Genomic DNA, 21944 nt, shown 5'->3' on the forward strand with positions numbered 1-21944 from the left:
AAAAGGGAAAAAAAATGAAAGCAGTAATTTTAAAAATGCTATTATTTCCACTATAAAATGGACAGGCCAATTTGTGTTTGCTATAATTTTAGAAAGCCTATTTCCTTTTTACAACATTTTTTTCAATTCTTCATTTAGTACATTTTAACCTCCTGGGGGGGCATCTTCATCTCCGTCTCCTTTGCTCTTCCTTCTTCTAATCATACTCTTTGTATTAAAAGACCGTATTTATGAATGCCTGCCACCTGCTCTTGCCTTTCCCTACTTTCTGAGGCAAATCTGCCTAAACTTTCTTATTTGGTTGTGCTCAGATCCCGTTTTTCTTTCATTGCACTTTGCAGGCTGCACAGCAAACCTCAGAGACCGACAAGCAGTACCTGCACTGACCTGAATGCTTTTCCTAGATTTTGCCTGACTGAAGAGGTACTTGCTGGCTAAAAAGCAAGCCAATAACACTGCATTCACATTGTATAGCATCGAGAAAACCACGTAGGTCTTCTCACCGCAAAACCTATTTACCTATTCCCCCCATAATCTCTGAAAATTCCTGCAAACTCATTATAACATATAAAAGGCAGAAAAGCAAAAGAACTGCATATCTGCTTCCTGAGAAGCCACCACAATAATTTGTTAGCAAAGAATGGATTATAGGATACATGGTGAGAATGCTGCAGGATTTTCAAATATGATGTAGTTTAGTGTACACCAGCAAATAAGAATCTAACTGATTATAGAAAGTAATGAATAAAAATAAATTATAAAAAAGTAACTTAGCAATACCCAAGCTATGACCTTATCCTGAAGAAAATTACAAATATATAGAGGATTTGGTGAAAGGAAAGAACCAGGCACCTGAACTGGTTCAATCTGAGCACCACACTAGGACTTGGGGAAAAAAACCCAAGTTTGACGAGCAATGGGAGAAGTTAGCCAAAGAACACAGCATCAAAAGCTTCTCTCAATCCTGTTTCTTAATATAAGGTAGGAATGATGACAGAACTCAGTGGAACTCAGAACTTTATAAATTAGAAAACAGAAATGGCAGCTCTAATGAAGTGGGAAGAAACTAGTCAAGCAAAAATATATATATTTCCTTTTATCCTCATATTAATTTATTTTCACAATTGATTTCAGCTTATTTCAATTTCTAACATTTCTGCTTGTCAAGAATGACTGAAAATATTTATGTTCTTAATACTTTAGCCAAAGTGAAATGGGTCTTATTGTAAAGCTAGGTATTGCAACTAAAATATAACTGAAAGAAGAGCACTCACATTCACAGGAAGCACGTCTTTCTCCACCTGGACCCAGACAGGAAGGACGCAATTTGTTAATACGTATGATGCAATTTGTAAGGACTGTAATTGCCCTATCCTGTCTGTGCTCTCGGGAGGGAGGTTTACATTGGTGAACAAGAAAATTTGAGAGGACTTTTAAAACACAGTCAGGCTTACTGGCTTACTCTTATTGGTGCCTCTAAATTTTTCCTCTCCTTTCAGGTTCAAGTACTTTGGAAAAATACACAACTGCTTGACAAATCCTGATTGATTCTCATTGTATCTGTTCTGGGCAGAAATTTTAACTAGCTTAACTCCAGTAACGGGAATAGAAGCACACCAGCTGGTTGAACTCGTGTACATCAAAACAAAGCTAAGGTAAAATCTGTAATAGGTCCTAGCTGCCTTATATACTTTCTAACAACATTTCTGAAACTATTTTTTCCTGATTCAAAATACTAATGACATTATGAATAACATCATATTATTCAAATTTATTCTGAGAAGCAGGAAAAGGAAGTTTTGATCACAGCTATGGGGAATATCCAAAATAATTGCTTATTAATTAAAGTTTCTCCACTGTATTTTTATAGAAATCTGCAATGCCACTCTCTTTAAATGAATATAAAATGTTTCTAGGGATGATTACATTTGTAATATCATACATGATCACATCATTATTACAATCCTTACAATGCAGCTGACTTACATTTTTCTGATTAATTTTCCTAAAAGGTAAGACGATTTTATAGTTATCTGCGTTTCTCAGAATAAATTTGCATACATAAATTTATTTTAACTCACTGTACTGAACTTAGTTTTTTATGTTAAGTAAACTACAGCTGTGCTAGCAACATATTTACAGCTCAGAAACTGCCAACCTTCAAGAAAAATTAGCACGACGAAAAAGGTAGAGCATCTACTACTGCTTCTGAGAAATTTGAGATACATATTATCCTAGACGCCTACCACAAATAAGTGAGTCAATAAGCAAGATTCTTGTTCCAATGATGCAGCTTTAAAAGGAAAAAAAAATATATATTGGTAAGCAGAGTTCCTTATGGATGTCACTGTATTTTTCCAGACAATTATGCACAAAACAAAACTTAATGTAGTATTTTGTTTACATTTCCAAATTTCAAACACATTTTAAAATTACTTTCAAAGAATGGTCATGCTTAATTACCTCTTTGCATGTATTTATTTGCTCATTTTTTTGAGATCAGGTATTAAAGTAAATGATAGCCTGCACTCAGAGGTTGATTAAACTTGAACAAGTTGTGAAATTTTGCATAATTTGTAATAAATTCTGCATAATGAAGCTGAACTCTGCTAATTTGGCACAGCTTTTGAGAGTAACCCTATTGTACACCTGCATTTCACTAACTCATTTGTATCCAAAATTTACATAGCAAAAGACATTTATGTCTTTTATTTAAGGATATCAAAATAAATAGTATGATACATAAAAGAATGTATCTGGTGAAACCAAAGAGGGAAAGGCAGCAAAGGGTGTATTTCCAATATTATAATCCCACAGCCCCAAAATGGTGAGTTGGAAAAAGAGAAATGAGATGAATATCAGTCCAGGAACTTGTTCCAAGATAGTAGAAATAACGTACTCAAAAATGTTACGTATAATTACCAGTAAAAACAACACACAAAAAACCTTAGAACAGAAATTATAAGAATGGGCTGCAGGCTTTTAAAGACTTGATTCTTCACTGAGTCATATTCTTTCTACTAGAAATATCAGGACAAGAAATGGCAGATAACCTACAGTTTTTACCAATTTATATATATTTTTTTCTTCTAGATTTCTATGGTCAAGTCTTCTTTGGTACTCCCACAAGAGCATTACCTTCAGATATGTTAGTATTTTGCTACTTTTATGAGTTACATCACCATATGCTGAAATAAATTTGTGATTTGGTGACTAATCTGTCACCCAGCTAAGATTTCAACATTTAACACTTCTACACAAACTGATCAACTATAATATTTTCTCACATTCAGAAAATTATACATGAAGTTCAGCCAAATGACTTTCTTATTATTAATTTACTCCATTTTAAAATTATTAACTGCACAGAGACATGAAGAACATGTGAATTATACAATCCTGAACTTTGTATTTAGAGTTTTCATTTATCCTTGTCAACTAAACTGGTCACCAAATAGTTGTACACTCACTCATTCAAGTTAAACAGAGTTGTTGACAGAGAAACATGTTACCGTTTTTGACATGTCTATACTTCCTGTTAATATTGCATTTTATGCAGGAATCTAACTATCTAAGCAGGAATTTTCAGTTAAAAATAACAGATGGTTACATCTGTTATTTTAGATTTAGAACTCAATAGTGACCACATTGTCTCCAGAGCAAGTTCTTTTTCAGAAGGATTTCCTGAAACTGCTCTCCTCTGTACCATTTGTTTTCCTTCCTAAAACCAGTGATCCCTACAATAACTTGGAAAATGTACAGGGTCCAGTTTTACAGTTCAGTAACATTTTAACTTTACGTTGTAAGGAAGGGAGTTTTACAAGGCTTGCATAGAGATTGTATAGATTTGGCACAGCATTTGCATATGTTGGAACAGCTCTTCTGCTGGAAGTATGATGGATATTGTTCTGTCCATGTAAACTTTGCTGATATTTATAATGTGAAACACACACAAGCAATAATGGAAAAATTATTAATCCCACATCTTTCTGAATGCTAAAAAGGTGTTTTAAAAAAGTAATGTTACCTATGACAAGTTGTTACTACTAAATACGTTTCCTCTATCTGTATTATACATACCTCTTCTACTAATAGGAACATTGATGAGAGCAGAACGTTTTCAGTAATAACAATAATTTTTAAAAACCCACCTGATTTTGCCAGCTGTTTTGTCTATGGATTGTCTTATCTTGCGAGAAAATTGGAAGACTGAGGACAACAGCAAACTGTCCCCCATAACCTGCAAAAAGTTTTTAATAAAAAAGGATATTATTATTTTAATGCGAATTAAATACAAACAAACAATTCCACATATTTTGAATTTTTTTTAACTTTAAAAAAATTATACTTGTGTTCTAATTAGCATCATAGACAAACAATACTATTTGAACATTTTGCAAATTAAGTAACACACAAATATTTTTTTCCAGTGTTAATGCCACCTGCCACAGATAGGAAAGAAAGGATAGTTTCTAATTAAGGGGGGAGGCAACTGCAAAAGCTTAAAATAGACACATTACTAGAGAGAATCCTGTTGTGTACTCACTTCATCTCTGCTCCAAGTCCTTCTCCGGGTAATTGTTGGGGGGTCGAGGGAATCTGTTAGCTGAGGTCTAGCATCATTAGGCCGACCATTCCCCTCTGGTGGCTTGGCATGCACTAGTGGAGGGATTTTTCTAAAATTGAGACTTTCATCAAATACTCGGTCAACCAACTAGGGGAGGTAAAAGAAAAATGCAGTTTATGAAACCTACTGCATACATGCAAGATATAAGATCAGATTAATATTTTTTTCCTTCTGAAAGTTTGCAAGAATCCTATCCAACAAAAATCGTTCCATTGTCTTGCACACTATAAAATGATGCATCTCTTGCGTAACAACACATTGTATAAAGGAAGGCCTTTTTTCAAATACGAGACATACATGGCAAAATTAGACTACCCCACAGAAACTTTGCTTATGGGTGGTAACATAACAGTTAGATATAAACTGGTATTGAAGAACTGATTCCTTTGATTGATGGAATATATCTGGAATTAAGTACAGTACTATCAAATTTAGGTTTTTTTCCAGATTAGTCATAGTGTTACAGAAACATCTGTACCTACTTAAAGGAGATGCTGCCACCTGCAGTAGTATATACACACTGTACAATTTTTTTTTTAAGAAGAAAATAATTATTTAGTAATATAAAAATCAGAGTGATCCAACTGGATCTAAGAAAATGAGAACTTTACTCCCTTAAAATTTGACCATAAGTCCATGAGAATTAAAATCAAAATCTATGTGAGCGCAGTTACAATTTTTCTGAGTATACAACTCACAGATTTCATATCACTGTTTATATCTTTTTTTCCACAGAAAAAGACAATGTTATACTAAACACACTAAACTAATGTATTAACCAAACTTTATGCACACATAAATGAATAAACACATTTAGAAAAGAATACTATGAAGAAAAAAATGCAGTAAACATTTACAACATATTAGGGTGAATTGTAATATGGTAGAAAGTGATGATTTAAATTCAGATTAACATGTTTATCAGCATTAGACCTGTGATGGTTACTAGAACAAGTTAGTCAATATACTCATAGAACAGTACACCAGAGATAGTAAAAGAAAATAAGAATTATTAGAAGCACAAGGCAAACTTATTTCAAGGCAGTTTTTGACAGTGTTATTAAGAAAGAAAATCTAAAGTTCTTGTTAACTGATGGGACCTAAGTATATCAGTGTTCAGAAGACAAAACTTTAATGTCACCTGTGAAAAGAGGGACTTTTTTAATAGCTATGCAAAGTATTAAATGTATACATTTACACATATTTGTGCATACACAGTAATATTTTTAAATGCACTTAGATACTATACAATGGTATCTAAGGCTACAGACAAATAAGAAACAAATAACTATCTTGTCCTATCTTTCGTGGAAAAAAAGAGACAGACAGATAGTATGCATCCTTTTGACAAGCTGCGTTCGTAGAATAATTTCTGGATTGTTTATTGAAACATAAAGGAACTTTAAATTAAAAAACAATGTAGAGATCATGCATACAGGTTGAGTGGAAATAACTAAAAAAGGCTATGCAAAATGCTAAAAGCAAAAGAAATAAAGAAAAGGAAGAACCTTATGCATTTCTCCATGAAGATCTCCTACCTCTTCTCTAGTGTCTATGGCAGAGCCAGGGGTGGTGGCAGCAGTGCTTACTGTGGTACTGGGGGCAGTGCCTGATGAAGTCACTGAATCTATCTCTCCTGCTACATCGTTGATTTCCCGTGCGATGAGAGCCAGATCTTGACTGATCCTAGTAATAAAGAGAGTGTTACATTCTCCCCTACAAATACTTCTGGATCAGTAGAGCCCAACCTGCAGCCTTTGAGCTTCCAAGTTCTAGTTCCTGATAACTGTGCTATGAAAATGTTTATGCCCTTCTAAACGGAAAGTTTATTTGCAGAACCATAAAAGCAAACTTTTAACTGAAGCTTTTAATTACATGTTGTAGAAGGCAATCTCAAAAGACAGAGAATCCTTGTATCTTTCTAGGATTCCCAGGCAGAGATGTGTGCAACATGCAGTAAATCCGACATGTGGGATGCACTGGAAATATGCTGAAAATACTGCACAGATGACCTGTATACATATAGCAAATCTGAAATGTCCAGAACACATTTAATTTATACCTCAGTTTACCTATTTGAAAGGAACTCCTTCAGGACCTCTGATTATGTAGCAGCCCTGCAGCTTGCTCAGATCAAGCTTCTTAACGTGTCTGAAATTCCAGACCAGTATCCTAAATCTTCAAATTTAATCAAGACAAGCTTTCTAGTTGGAAAAACAGAACACGCCTATAAAAACTTGGACATGATGGCACTACATAAAAACTTCTGAATTCTCAGCTGAAGGTTCCTTTTCCTTTCTTCTGATCCACCACATCAAAAAATAGCTCTGCTGTGTATTCTGCTCAGCACAGGAAGGAAGCTTGCCTAGCTCTGCTTGTGTTACTCCTCTCCAGGACACCCCAAAAGGAGGAGGGAAAAAACCCCAACACAAAGGAAAAGCTAAAAGCCCCCTACTAACTATGGCACCCTGAATCTCCAGCTTGGATCAAGCAGTTCAGAAGACGTAGAATTAGAGCTGCCCCCCAAGCGATCCCCCTTCATGCTTCTGTCTGAAAGGAAGAAGTCAACAGTGCTAATTCTGCACCACCAAGGACTCTGTGAACAGCAGCACCTGCCACTTAAGTAGAAGGAGTTGCACAGCCACGTGAAAGTGATGCACACCATGCTGGCCAGTGCTGGTTAAAGGTGAGCTTCTTTTCTACTATTTATTTTCACTTTGTCTTCAAGTCAAGAAGAACAGACACCATTGACCTAGAGATAGTTTAAGACTGAGTGAGCAGAATTTAAGAAAGGCAAACATAACTAGAGGAATTTCCAGTCAAATTCCAACACTGGATTTTGTGTCTAACTATCAGCAATCCACAATAAAATGCAACCTTGTGTAGCACAGATGCACCTGTAACTGGGCTATCCTGTAGAAGAATACGCAGCAATCACTCATGACCACTCAAGACAGTATTTCTGCATTCAAACTATCACACTGGAACACTAAAGCAGAAACAAAGTCAATTAATCATTTTAACAAATTAAAATATCGTAAGTACCTACTACTATATTAATTACTTTAACCTAATTACTACACCTCGTGGGTCAATTTTAATTTGTATTTCATGCTCTTATATATATGTACTATTAAAACTCCAAAACTCCAAGGTTTAAGCTAATATTCTGAATAGAAGAGATACTAGAGCACCTACTTCCTTTTTTTTTTTTTTTTTTTAATTTTTTTTTTTACACAACCACATTGCGCTTTTCTTAAACAGAGAAGTTGCCAATAATCATGTTTGAATTTCTCGGACAAATTTTGATATAGAATGAATAGTTGTGAAGAAAATAAAACCGAGGAAATTTCAATTATCAGTACATCCTCCAGAGGACAAATATCATTAAACACCATAATAAAAAGTAGTATCAATCAACTAGGACTTAACTCTCCACAGAAATCAACAATGCATTAACATGCCACAGCCACTTCAATTGAGTTCTTACTAAGGGATCAAAGTTACATAAGATGTCAGATGTCTACATTAAAAGGAATTCAAATGAATCCTGAAAATACCATAATAAACAACTCTAACATGGATGGCAAGTAACTTGTTAGACAATCATCATAGTGAAACACTAGGCAAGAGAAAAAATAAATCTGGAATTAGTTTTAATGTGACAGTAATCTATAGTCAGTACTCAATAATGTATAATTCTGTATAGAAACAATATAGATAGAGCACTAAATAAAAAGGATTATGAAAAAGAAAAGGCAAATGGAGCTGAGACAAAAATTATCTTGTAAAGGACAGAAGTTAAACTTAAAGCCAGGGGAGCAATACTGTGAATCAGCACAAAGAGATACTGAGGCACAGAAAGAATCAACTAGTGACCTAGAGCAGGGGGGTTCAGCAGGGGGTAACCAAGGAAACTGGTGTTGGAAGCAGTGACAATAGATGACAGAGTCTAGCTTTCTCAACTGCTGAGTGATAGCTTTCTTAACCTTAAATACCCTCATTAAATGCTTTGTGTGAAATTTCTATACACAGTAACAAACTTGGCAATACCGATTTGAGCCTCTCATCACTTCCATTGAAAACAAAGAAGAAAAGGTAGGGTAATTAATTAATTAATAATTAATCACACTAAGCAAAACACAATGCTTCACAGCTGCAAGACCACAGTGTTAAGATTAATTTTAAAAGCACAACATTTTTTGTTTAGGCTTCCAAATTAAGTTCTGTGACAAGGTTCAGAATCTGAACACTGGCATCTAAGTTTTAAATAACTTTTATATACTTACACAGTTTTATTTATTTAGTGCAAGGTATTTGAAGTTTTCACTGCCTGGATATTGCATGATACGGGAATAACTGGTTACCAGAATGTAGAACTGACTACCTTTTCCTTGGTTCACTTGAAGCAGTGCTATTAGCAATAATGGAGGGATTGCTATACTAAGCTCAGGGACTCGCAACAGAAGAAATTACTTTTTAATGAATACATATAATTTAAACCAGAAAGTATCTAACTTGAAATAATGTCTAGATAAACAAAAAATTAAAATGAGAACATGGTCTCTCCCATTGCCAAAAAATCACTATTTTCCTCTTTCTGTCACCTATGCATTTACCTGAAATTTTACCTTGATATGAATGTAAAGAGCAGATAGACTTCAGCCTCAGGAAATATACCATTAGCAACTAAGAGTTCTACACAGAGTACCTCTGCAAGTTCTACTAATGTGACCAGAAGTTCTGGGATCTGGCTATCATAAGTCAGGAAATTATTATTATTTTCCATTAGAAAGAGATGTGCTGGCAACATGAGTGTTCTGTCTGCCAGTCTCTCATAAGAAGAATTTTAAATTACCCATGCAGTTTGTGAATGAAAATGGGAAGTAGAGTGATACAGAAAATCCATTAGCTCTCGTTCTTCTATATAGGTACCTGCATAACTGGTTGGGTACAAATCTTTGTTATTTTAGAGGCACTCCTTTAAAACCAACCTTGCTATTTCTTCTCGGTGAGCAGTCCAGTCACGAATGTAGTCTTCCTGTTCCTTTATTCTGTGTTTGAATGTATTGCTACTTTGAGCTGCTGTCCCAGTGCTCTGCAGTCGTGTGGTTTTCAGGGCTGGAGAGGTACGTAGACGGGTATGTTTAGGGGAATTACGGTTTGATCCGAATTCATCTTCTGAGGTGGAAGCATAATCTGTAGGAAAGCGCCTCCATCTTGCACTTACTAAATTAGTTTAATTATTAAAAAAGAATTATTATTGCATCTTAAATAAGAAAAAAACATTAGTTCAGTAACATCACAAAAATACACAACTATTCATTATCAATCCCCAGATACCTCACAAAAGGTTTATTTACTACATCTTAAAAAGAAAGCTACAAAATTTGTGTTAAATAATAAATATTGATTAATAAAAACATAAAAGGGATGCTCTTTGTATAATGATGAGTGAAATAAGATGTAAAAGCCAGTAATTGCATATGAGCTTAAGCAAACTGTATTACAAAACAAGGGCCCAATTCATGAACTTTTAAGTATATAGTCAGATTGCACTTTTTCTGCAGATTTTTTCCCAACTTTAGTTCAAGGTTTACGTGATACACAAAAAAAATGAAGAGACATGAAGGAAGGATGGAGCTGGCACCAAGCCTAGAATGCATGCTTACATAAGGAAAGCACAAAAATCCTAGATGATGCATTACATATTCAGTACAGAAAAAAAATTTTAAAGTTAATGCTGTGTTATAAAAATCAGCAGCACATCTACAAAAACAGCAGCCTCAGAGCAAAATGCATATATTTTCACATGTAGCACATAAAGCATATACAGCCATGTTGCTGGAGACAGTCTGAAATATTAGAGAGCTGAAACTAAGTAGGAGGCTCTCGTTCCTCTAGAATCCCTAGTCTAGTTAAAGCATTCCAGATATGCTGTCCTCAAACATTCCCAGCAGGAAGAGATAGCACCAGGTGTAAAGGAACGCTCATCATGACAACCTGCTAAAGTCTTGCAGGGGATTTAGTCTCCCAAACTCACTGACATTCATGAGGCTCTATAATTACTGTAGAAATTTTCAAAAGTCTGTGATCACCTCGTGATAATTAAAAACCAATAGATTCCAGTAATGTATATTGTTTAGTATCAGAAAAATGCAAGAAAACGCAAGAATGATTTCTCCTGAAATTTTTTTTTTAATTTGTAAATGAAGTATATGTCAATATGAATTTAAGCAATAAATAATGAAAGTAATTTTTCCTTGAGAAAAGACTTGTGTAACGCTCTCAAAGATTACGGTATGTAGAATATGACATTGGTATAAGCTTACATCCCTTCCCTCATATAAATAATGCGTCTTTAACCGCTGAAAACAAAAATATGCTTGTGCAATTTTTTTCAGGTTTAAATGTGGGCTTCAAATCATGTCCAGTTCTATGAGGTTTTTTTTTTTAAATACTCTAACTTTACTGAGAAAAATAAAAATGTCTCTCCAGGCATTTACTGTTCTCTTTTTAGAGGTTTCAAAATTGTTTTCATCTTAGGGAAGTAGAACATAAGCAGAAAAAGCACATTTCCCCACCAACAGCATGCAAGAAATGGGTGACCGAAGTCCAAAGAGCTTTATGAGTTGGGCCCACATTTTATCATCAATTTTTTTTTTTTAATTCTTTGTCCCAGTTCAAATTATATGTATCAAAATAAATATGAAATTTATCTTAAAGTCTCTCAGGTGCAGCGACTCAGCACTGTACAATGAGCATATGTAGTCATATTTTTAAAAACTAAAAATTGAATGAGAAGTGAAATATCAGAAACAGATTTGATTTCTAGTACTCTACCACTGTAAGTTTCAACATCAGGATCTGGGTCTGGGAGAAGCTTGGATTTCTCTGTGTACAAAATAGTGTTTTATCATGTTAATTCGTATTAAAACATTCAGATTAGAAGCATTTGCTTAAATAAAATATATTGATGAGATTAGTTTTAGGTCCTCTTTTCCACCCACACTTTTTAGGAAAAGATTCTTAAATTATACATTCAATCAGAAAAAAGAGTTTTGTAAAAGCTTAAACATTTCAGAGATACTAACTGAAATGACATCAATAACAATTGTCTGCATAGTACCATAAAATCCCTCTACTTTTTTAAAGACAATTAAATTTTAGGGCCTTAAGGTGTTATTTATTTATATATTATCACTGGGTTTCTCATTAATATGGGGAAAAAGTTAATGCAAGTTTAACAGTAAAAATCTCAAAGTTGTATGATTCATGACAAGCAATATCCAAGCATGTTTCCCATTAAGCTAGCTATACATTTGCACATATATTATTTTAATACTATTCATAAATTATGCAGCCCCAAAATGTCATTGTAGTTTCCGCAGATTTCTGAATGCTATTGTGCAATTAATTATCTTAGATACCAAAGACTGAGAATATCAGCACCAATAACAAGAAAATCCTCCAAAACCTTGCCTAAAATAATCAATAGACAAACCTAATTTTGTGACTACTCTGTGAGAAGTACAATTTGTTGACAATACCTTAAGCTGGCAAGTTTAATGACTGGACACCATAATCTCACTTTTAACGCTTTTGAGATCTGAGGACAGACTTTATTAAGCATATCCCTTATAAAATACTCTATTCTCATTGATGTATCGCCTTCTCAAGGTTCATCCATTTCAAAGATTCTGAGATTTGGTGCTCAGTAGTGCAGTGATGCTAAAGAGCAGTTAATAAGGGTGTTTTCTCTCCATCCTCAAACTTTGATCAACCTTTCTGCTAGTTATTTGCAATGACAGCTAGGTCAGCAAGCCAGCAGAGTTTGCCAAACACAGCTAGTTGCTCAAGGTCTCTGTGTTTGACTCAATGCTTAATTTTACAATTGCAGTTTAGCACTTTTTGACTAGGTCTGATCCGCAATTGTGAAAAAACATCTTTGGTTCTTCTCCGTTTTTATTGATCATACTCTACTGTTTGATGATTCAGTGCCTTGATTAAATCTTTCATTGCTTGTGCTATAAAATTAGTAATTCTGCTTCACATGTCTTCACAGTGTTGTCAGTTATCAAGCCTCCTACCACAGAAACACCCTGGTAATTACTTTAATGCTGGTAATTCTCATCCAAGATGTTCCATTTGTCTGCCTGCCCTTTCATTTAAAAGTAAGCAATACTTAACTGTATCAAGGCTTAAAAAAGATCTTTGAAATTATGGGCTTGCTGACAACTCTGACAATTTTAATGCTATTACGTTGCAATTCATCCACATGAAGTACAAGACAATATAAAAATCCAGTGATTGCAGCTTTTTTTGCTCCCTTTTTACAGGCATGTATGTTTGAACATTCAAAAACATTTGGGAAATGTGGAAATAATTTTCTCTTTGGTAGACTGGATTTAAGAAGCAAGATTCTGCTGCCAATATTTAGTGATGTACAATGTGGTAACATTAACTGAACTCTGATGAGAAGACCAATGGAACATTTTTAACATTTCAATAGCAACCAGTATTCTGGTAAAAGAAAGAAAACAAACAACTCAAACCCTATATTGGAATGACCATTCATTTTCCAGCCTGTCTAGGTCCAGGGATAGAAAAAAATACATCCCCGTTATGCCTTGATTAAATGCGCCCGAAGTAGAACACGTTCAAACAGTTGAAGCACTTTTGTCAGACTCTTCATTAGTAATTTCCAAAAGTGCTAAAGTTAAGTGAATTGTTGACTTTTCTAGAAACAAAATTAAATTCAGGAATTACATGCTTTGCATCTAAAAGCTTCTGCTACGTGACATTTTTATATGTTGCATACAAGTAACATTCTAGTCAAAGATGTTTTAAATACGTATAACTAAGGATAAAAGAATAAATAATATTATGAATAACCTGATGTGTTGGGTAGTTATTAGCATCTTTTTATAAGATGCTAGTGGGAAAACGGGGATGTACTGAGTAGTGGCCTATATATAATAGTGGGGAGAGAGATAGAGAGATACTCCTATATATACTAGATGACACCACTTTCAAAGCAATTCAGGTTTTCCTAAAGTATACTCTAAATAGTCCAGTAAAAAAATTATACAATAAGCTTACTGATACAGACAAAATCTGGAACTCCAAACCCTAAACAGTAGTAATAATATTCTTTACTTACATAGTAGCAAGACTTGATTTATTAAGCCATGATTTTATTTTGAAAGTATCTGACTGCTTTATACACAGTCAGATACTTTCAATTTCCAGTTTTTGCCTTTACATTGATACAGGCTTCTCCCTGATTTTGATATATAAACTGATAGAACTTTTCAGGAAAGAAGCAATTTCTACTGTAGATTTTTCTAACAATGGTCTTTTTAAAATACCTAGCTTATTATGCTGTGGTAGCTTACGGGAAGATGGCATCTTTTCTCTCTTTAAAACATAGTAGTATGAAATGAACATTAAACAAGGGTGGCCATAATAGACTGGTAGACTCAGAAGAAAAAGATATACCTAATCCCCTGAATGAAAATAGCAAATCATTTCAATGCAACAACCTGGAAAAACTTCAGGAATCATGCAATAGTTCACATGGACATAAAGCTCAAAATCTGTATATAGTTTTGTGAAAAACACACGTGAAATGACAAGTAACATCTGGGGTTTACCTTTTCAGAAGTCCGCAATATCATGATGTGAACTACTGTTAATTATTAAAGTAAACATACAGAAGCAGTCTGAATCTGACATTCTTCCCTGACCTAATGTTGCCACCTTTCAGGCTGCACACATAAATTTAAAACTTTGATTAAAAATGAAAACATGCCATTTTTACAATGGTATCTTTCAGGGAAAGACTAGAGTTTTTCTTGGAAGTTTCACCTTTTTTAAATCTTTGTAGACAACTGTCATAATATTAAACAGATTCAACTTTATAGTTCAGTTAACACCTCATTTGTATCTCTCCAGAAATTTCTATTCAGCTAATAAATGACACAGCCAAAAGATACCTGTGTGGGGAATAAGCACTGCTAAGAATGCTAAGAAGGTACATTTATAATATACAAGCAACAAAAGGGCAGTAGGACTGTGGGAAATTTAAGTATCACAGAAGTTTACATCAAGTCTGAACAGGAAGCAGTAAAGGAGAATACATAATCCCAGTAGCAACACACACCACTGGAAGCTTTTTTTTGTTTTTTCTTAGATTGGACTGGCTTCAAATATAGTCAGTCTGGTAATATGACAATTCAAAAAGCAAGAGGACATCAATTTCAGATGTTCAATACACATTAAAGTTGACTTATTTAGAATTACTACACTTTACCTTGGTTGATTTAATATTGCTCTTGGAAAAAAACTCGCAGCATTTCATACTGCTTGCACTTAAAGTGTTATGTTAACTTGTAAGAGAATAGTAGGTTAAAATTAATCAATTGTACAGATTTTTCCTTCCATACATAAGATAATATTATAGTAAAGGAAATACCACACAAAATGAGATTAATATGATTTCAAAATCATGATGAAATCATAAATTGTCACGATTTGGAAAAAAGAACAGAAACTACTCCAAGGCCAAGCAAACATTTTAATATAAATTACTTAACTTTATGATATTTAGTTAGGTAGTGTTTGTGTTTAATTTTTACATTTGTTTCTTAATTGTTATTATTCTTACCAAACAAACCTCGCTTTTGTAGATGATAGAATAGTTTAGGTTGGAAAGGACCTTTAAAGATCATCTAGTCCAACCCCTCTGCAATTAGCAGGGATATTTTCAACTAGATCAGGTTGCTCAGGGTCCCTTCCAGTTGTGTAAGCTAATAATCTTAAATGATAAATACAATTATCCTACAGATGCTCAGGGTATACCTCAAGGAACGCTTGCTGTTCAGCATATTTACAAGCCTACCTTACAAATTAATATTATATCTTCTATGTAGTAAAAAGTGCTGCTGACTTTCTGAACTTCTACTATGACCCGAGCAAAGAGATCTCTGCTCTGTTTTTTTGCTAATGCAAATCAGTGCTGCCACATCTGAATGTCTCAATGCAAGTTTTTGTGATTTTAACTGTTTGAATATTTTTTTTTAACTGGAAACCAGTAACAAAGACAAGAAATTACAATCCTTTAAGTGAGAAACATCCACAAGCCCCACCAAGGAAGTCTCTTCCTCCAAAAAGAAAGACTGCATCAGCTAAAACCCAACAAATGTTACATAAAAAGTGTTCCTTAAAAATAAATAAACAAATAAATAAATAATTCCAAATATGCAAAACATCTAGCATTGTGTAAGACTAGTTCAAATAATCTCACATACCTGAGGGAGAATTATGAGCTGAAGCCAAAGATTTGGATTTTGAATCTGAAAGTCGGGAAATACTATTGGCTCGAGTTCTAGCAGAAACTTTACTACTGTCTCCTGCTGATGTTAACCTTGCACCACTTCTGATAATAGCTTCTGGGGTACGAGATGAGGCAGTGCTTCTAGTTATTGTTGCTTCAGAATCACTACGTGCTGATAAAGAGCCTAGTCGAGTTCTGCGAGGTTGAGCAAGTAAGTCTATCCTGGAAATATTTCTCCTCCCTGATGGAGGCTTTGATGTAGAACTTGTAGTGGACACTTCGGAAGCCACTGAAGCCTTATCAGCATCAGCAAGCTCACTATCTGAGGCTTCACCAAGCCGTGCTCTGCGCAAGAGAGAAGTCCTTGTAGGACGAGGTCTTGGAAGAGTGGTAGATTTACTAGATTGCCCAAGTGCAACAGGAGAGGTTTTTGATTTAGATGACTTTCCTTCCATTTTGGAATGTAGAAGCTCATCTGCTGAGGCAAAAGGAACTCTTCCATGTGATTTGCCAGAGTAGGTTTCCTGGTCAGATGATAAAATATCAGAAATGGCAGAATGAGGTACACTAGAAGTTTGGTCATCATCTGTCAAATCCACTGATGGTTGTCTCATTCTTCCACTGGATTGCACAGTTTTGCGAGCATCAGCTCTAGACCCACTATCTGAAGATCGACTTTTAGTTTTCTTTTCCATCTTTTCTCTGGCACTTGTTGCAGAAGATTTTAAAACATCCTTTGAAGGGGAACCGGAGGAACACCTATCCTTATATAAGGCTGTAAAGCTCTTCCGCTTCTGCGTGGATTTTCTTTCAGTGTCACCAGTAACGAGACTGATTGTGCTGGCTGTATCTACATCTGATTCAGGTGATATGGAATTATCTCTGTTATAGCTAGGAGTCTCAGGACCTTCATCAGTTTTATTTTCTTCACGCAATTTAGCTTCAAGGAAAGCCATTACAGCTTCTGTGTCTTTTAAAATGAGTGTTGTATCTAGACTGGAATCAGTGTCCATTGAATCACTTCTGTCACGTATCCTGTTTCCAGACGCTAAAGGGGGAGCAGATCCACTTTGCTTATTAATGTGAGGAATAAGTTCTATAGGTATATTTGTGCTAGGCTTATCTATAGTAAAGCTACCTTGCCTCACTAATGGTTTTGAAGATTCCCTTTTTTCTCCTCCAGATGCTTTGGGACTTTGTCCTTTAATAGTTTCTTCATTTTTTCTTCTTTTTCCCTCACTCTGTGGTAACTTCATTTCTGCTTTATCTGTAACATAGGCAGGAGCTTTGTCTTGATTATCTGAAGTTTTGGGTGACACCTCTTCCCTACTTTTCTCAACATGGTTTGCAGCAGGTTTTGTAGAGGACAGTTTTGCGGGTGTCCAGTGTCCTTGCTCCTTTCTTTCTTGTTGTTGAATTTTTGCTAAAGCTTGTTTCACCACAGAAGTTTCTCTGACAGTTTCAACTCTCTCTTTACTGGAAGAGCTGGGGAAAGAAAAAACTTTGTCTCCAGTAGCTTTGGGTGAAAGACCATTCATTGTTCTGCTTGACTTAGCTATACTTCTGCTGTCAGCATCTGAGGCACGAGCTGGAGTTTCTTTCTCCTGAAGTTCAGTGTCTTGCTTTTCACCTATTTCTGATCTCTGATGAGATGTAGTTTTTGCTTTTGAGCTGTCATTCACTTTCTCCTCTTTGGGAAGCTGTGGAAGAGTCCTCCTCTTTCGCTCACCTTGGCTGGTCATAGAAGCAGCTGAACCAGTGCTTCTAACAGAAATACCAGACTCACTGATATCTGTGTCTAAAAATGAGAAAGACAAAAATAGCCAAGAAGTCATTCAATAGCAAGGTAAAGAGAAACATTAAATTCTTATGACTGCGTAAGACTAATAAAACAACATAAAACAGAATTGAAAAAAGTTGTCAGTCCATCCCTCTGTTCTGTGGCAGGATCAATTATACTTAGATAAATATACATTTAAAAACATTTAACAAATTCTTTAAAATCTCAGTTGATGGACATTTTACTATCCCTAGAAGCTATTTGGGTCAATAACTCTTTAAATAATTTTATTGTTCTTTGGAGAAAGCCCAGCTCATGTTAATTTAAACCATTACTGCTTGTCCTATTCTCATTAGGCATCATTTCCTCTTTACTGGAAAGAGTGGAAACACTCCTTTTATTACAGACTGGAGTCTGTTTGCAAATTATATTAACTACCTCCAAACTATAATAAGTTGTACATAACTAGCAATATTATTTTTTAATTATTGCAATGTATTTTGTAATAAAACACAAACAAAACCACATGCTAACATAATTTTAGAATGGGTATCTCCTAATTAAAAAGATTACATATATAAAAAAAAATTTCTGCATTACTAGAAGTAGAATGTTAGAGTGTCATACAAAAGAACAGTTCATTCTATACAATCCAAAGTGCTGATGCTGAGCATGTGTCTGTCAAAGCGATGTCTAAAAGGTTGCAATGGAATTACTGCAATGAACCGTTTCTGGCTTATCACAGAGATGTGACCAGGACAGAAAAAGCCAGCTTCCAGAAGTGTACTACCTAAAACTAGCACATTGCAGGAACAGGGAAGGAGTCATTACAGAAGCAGGGTAAGAGTGCAAAGACAGAAAAACACTTCCTGCTCTGCTACAAACAGGCAGAATTTCTTCCAAACCATGAATAATTTTGGCTGTCATTAAACAATTGCCTGTTTGTATGACATCCTGGACTAATTACTACCTTGGTGACACTCTGGGACTGTATACTGGGAAAGGGAACACTTCATGAACATTTGTAACATTCTTGTAGAGGGACTATGGTATTTTTTCCTGCTTAATTGCAATTTCAGTATATATGTTGCATAATATGGGCTAGGATCACTCATATACAAAGGAAAGTTTTCATAGATACAAGAAATTGAGCTACATGAGATATGCTCTCCCTGAAATCAATCTCTTTGAGCCAGCAGCGTACACTGGGACCAAATATATATGAACCTAAAGTTTTGTGCTCCCATATTAGCTTAAAATTATGTACACAACAAATCACTGTTACATCAGCAAAGCATTACAACAGGGACTGGAAAGCAAGTCTTATATTCCTAAACACATTCAGCACCAGATTTCAAAGCTACTGAGTAGAGTAAGATTCCTCTCCTTCCTCCCTACTTGCCTGTTCCACAGCTCAAGGTCTTGTCTCACCAAGGTCCTACAGCCTCTCCCTGCTAGACCTCCCCCTCAAGGAAGAGGCTGCAGTGCTGGGAGACACTCTTTCAGCAGTATTGAAAAGCCCTACTCATGAAGAAAGAACATACTACGGTTGAGAGACCAAAAAGAATGCTTTTAACCCAAATAAGACATGGTAGTATAGAAATATAGAGAAAACATATAAAAAGCATCAAAAGAAGGCAGTACTACCGCTTTAGCACTTTCATTGAATTCTTAGGGGGTATAGAATGCTCTTTAGGCAAAAAAATATGGCCATCCCATGAACTGTTGCAAGGAATAATTGATGGTGAATATCCCCATTTTAGAAACTTTATTTTTCCAGTGGTGACTGTGCCCTCCTTGCCCACTTAACAAACATAGCAGTTGTGCTGTCAGAAATAAGACTTTATTACTCAGAGATAATATAAATTTCTCTATTAATTGCTCTGAATTTGAATGTTTGGTTAGAAAATAATTCTTTTTGTAAGTTCATTTGCCAGTTGTTGAATTATAATGTGACATACACACATCTGACACACGTCTGTCGATTCACTTTTCCCCAGGAGAGATCTATAAACAACTGCTCTGCATTACCCTGTTGTGATCTTTCTGTCGAGGCTTGTCACCAACACTGGTTGTTCCAGGAATATAAACTGGAGTATCAGGCTTACCCCTCTGCAAGAAGTCTCTAAGCACTTAACTGAATATCAACAATCATACTGTACGGATGCAATGGTACATATTGTACAATTGTATGTATCTGCTACTTTCTATCTGAGCTTTTCAATCTTTCTTTTCACTTTGTACAGCGTCACACCTTTGATGAAGAATGCAAAATGACTCACACCTTTTTTTGTATATACCTTGTATACTGTATGTTAGGACACTCATTTGAGAAGTAGAAGGTATCTCTGAAATCTAAGCAAGGTTTTCTAATTAGTGGATTATTTTTCTTAGAAATTATAAAGACATCGGAGGTTCAATGAAAACCAACTGATTGCTATCTGTGAAGACTGACTTCTCTCAGACATACCTACCAGATCAAATCTTTTATATGTATTTAGGCATGTAACTTGCTTCTTGGTGAATCTGTCTTTAGTTGAAGATAGATGTGGATTTGTTCAGCATTGTCTCTGGCCATATATGTTATGTGACGTTCACCTACTAAGATTTCTAAAGCCAGCAAGACAGATTTTTGAATTGGTCTTTGGACATACATTTCAAATTGTATTTTCATTACATCTTTGCTGCTTGAATATTTTCTAGATTTCTCCTTAAGTATTTTAGGACTCCTGCAGTATGGGTATGCACTGTGCAGTAGTTGCTTCACTTAAATAATAAAATTCTTACAACGGTAAAAGAAGCATTCATCTCTCTGAAGAAGTTCCTAGTTAGTGTCCCACCTGAAAGTGACGATTTAAAACAATACTAAAAAAAAAAAAAAAATACCAACCCCCCTAGTTAACCACCCAAAGGATGAGTCTCAACAGGTATGATTTTAAGTGCTCTGATCCTTCCAAGTAGTGCAAATGTTGCTCTTGATTTCCATTATTCCACATACAAGGTATATCAGATAATTTAATCTTCTCCCTTTCTATCTCCATTGACTTTTAGTATTCTCTGCAAAGTTCAACTGCTACGATGAGCGGAAAAGCTACTATAGAAGCAGCAGTTACTTGTAAGAATCCTTCCATGCATTAATACAGAGGTTTGCCTTATGGAAGATCAAAAGCAAAATTTCTCTGTAAACTTCATCCAAAAGTAAAATGAGACGATGAAGTTGGAATGTATTTTATTTCTTGCTTTAATAAATGGCCTCACCTTCTATGATTTTAAAACCATGTGAACTTACTTCAAGAAGTAAATTATCAGAAAAATAACTGTGTCCGATAAACCATTTAATTAAACATGGTTACATATACTTGCATCCACTGAATACAAATCTGAATAGAAATCAATACATAACAGCAGCTTTATTTTGGAAGAAGTTTCCAATAGTATTTCAGTTTCACCTTTTTTTTTTTTTTTTTAAAGTAGTCAACTTATTTATTCAACTTTAGAATTAAAAGTCATGTTCTTTCTCTTCCTTTCATTGTGCCAGAATAACACAGAGAATTAAAAGCTAGCTCTTTTGAGAAGAAGCTAACTGGCTTTTTTCCGGTAAAGAATAAATTGTACAAGCAAGATCTCTATAAAGAGCATAGAAAGTATCTAAATTAATTGATTAGTGTTATATGAAATCTGAGGGCAGTAAAATAAATTTATCACAAATCCACTTAGGAAATGCATATATTAGTTATAACTAAGTCAAGGCGTTGTAGGAGAAATAGAGGGAATTTGAAGGAAAAAAAATATCATTGCCTATGGGATTCAAGATTGAGCAGTTCAGACAATGGTTCAGTTCATGTAACCTGGGCCAGGAACAAAGGGAGTTATCTAAATTTATCAAGAAACCTAAAATTTGGTCACAAAAATATGAACAATATAATTATTGGGGGTTTTGTTGGTTTTATCAATTGAAACTGCAGTCTTCAGAGAGACTACCTTATAGGTCAAAGATGTAGTTTGCTCTGAAATTCTAACAGACATACAGATTCTTGAAAATGTGAAGAAAGCCAGCAGCTACAATAAAAAAATAGGGAACATGCATTGCACTTGCAAATGTAACTTTTTGGGGAAAAAAATGAAAAAAAAAAAAAACCAACAAACTAAAAAGATGTTCAAATCTATAGAAAAAACCCCAATTTATTCTACTCACTGAT

The 21944-nt window shown here is 34.8% G+C and overlaps 1 protein-coding gene across 1 annotated transcript in view; it reads right to left on the minus strand.

Annotated features, from left to right (window-relative positions):
- Positions 1-21944, minus strand: part of CEP170 (centrosomal protein 170) — a 102590-nt gene that overhangs the window by 8534 nt on the left and 72112 nt on the right. The window contains exons 12-16 of the mRNA XM_074144387.1: positions 15940-17763; positions 9622-9856; positions 6166-6313; positions 4547-4714; positions 4152-4240 (exon numbers count right to left, since the gene is read on the minus strand). Coding sequence (XP_074000488.1) covers positions 4152-4240; positions 4547-4714; positions 6166-6313; positions 9622-9856; positions 15940-17763 — 2464 coding nt within the window. The remainder of the gene's footprint in view (positions 1-4151; positions 4241-4546; positions 4715-6165; positions 6314-9621; positions 9857-15939; positions 17764-21944) is intronic.

This window comes from Numenius arquata, chromosome 2, assembly GCF_964106895.1.
Source record: "Numenius arquata chromosome 2, bNumArq3.hap1.1, whole genome shotgun sequence".
Taxonomy (NCBI): domain Eukaryota; kingdom Metazoa; phylum Chordata; class Aves; order Charadriiformes; family Scolopacidae; genus Numenius; species Numenius arquata.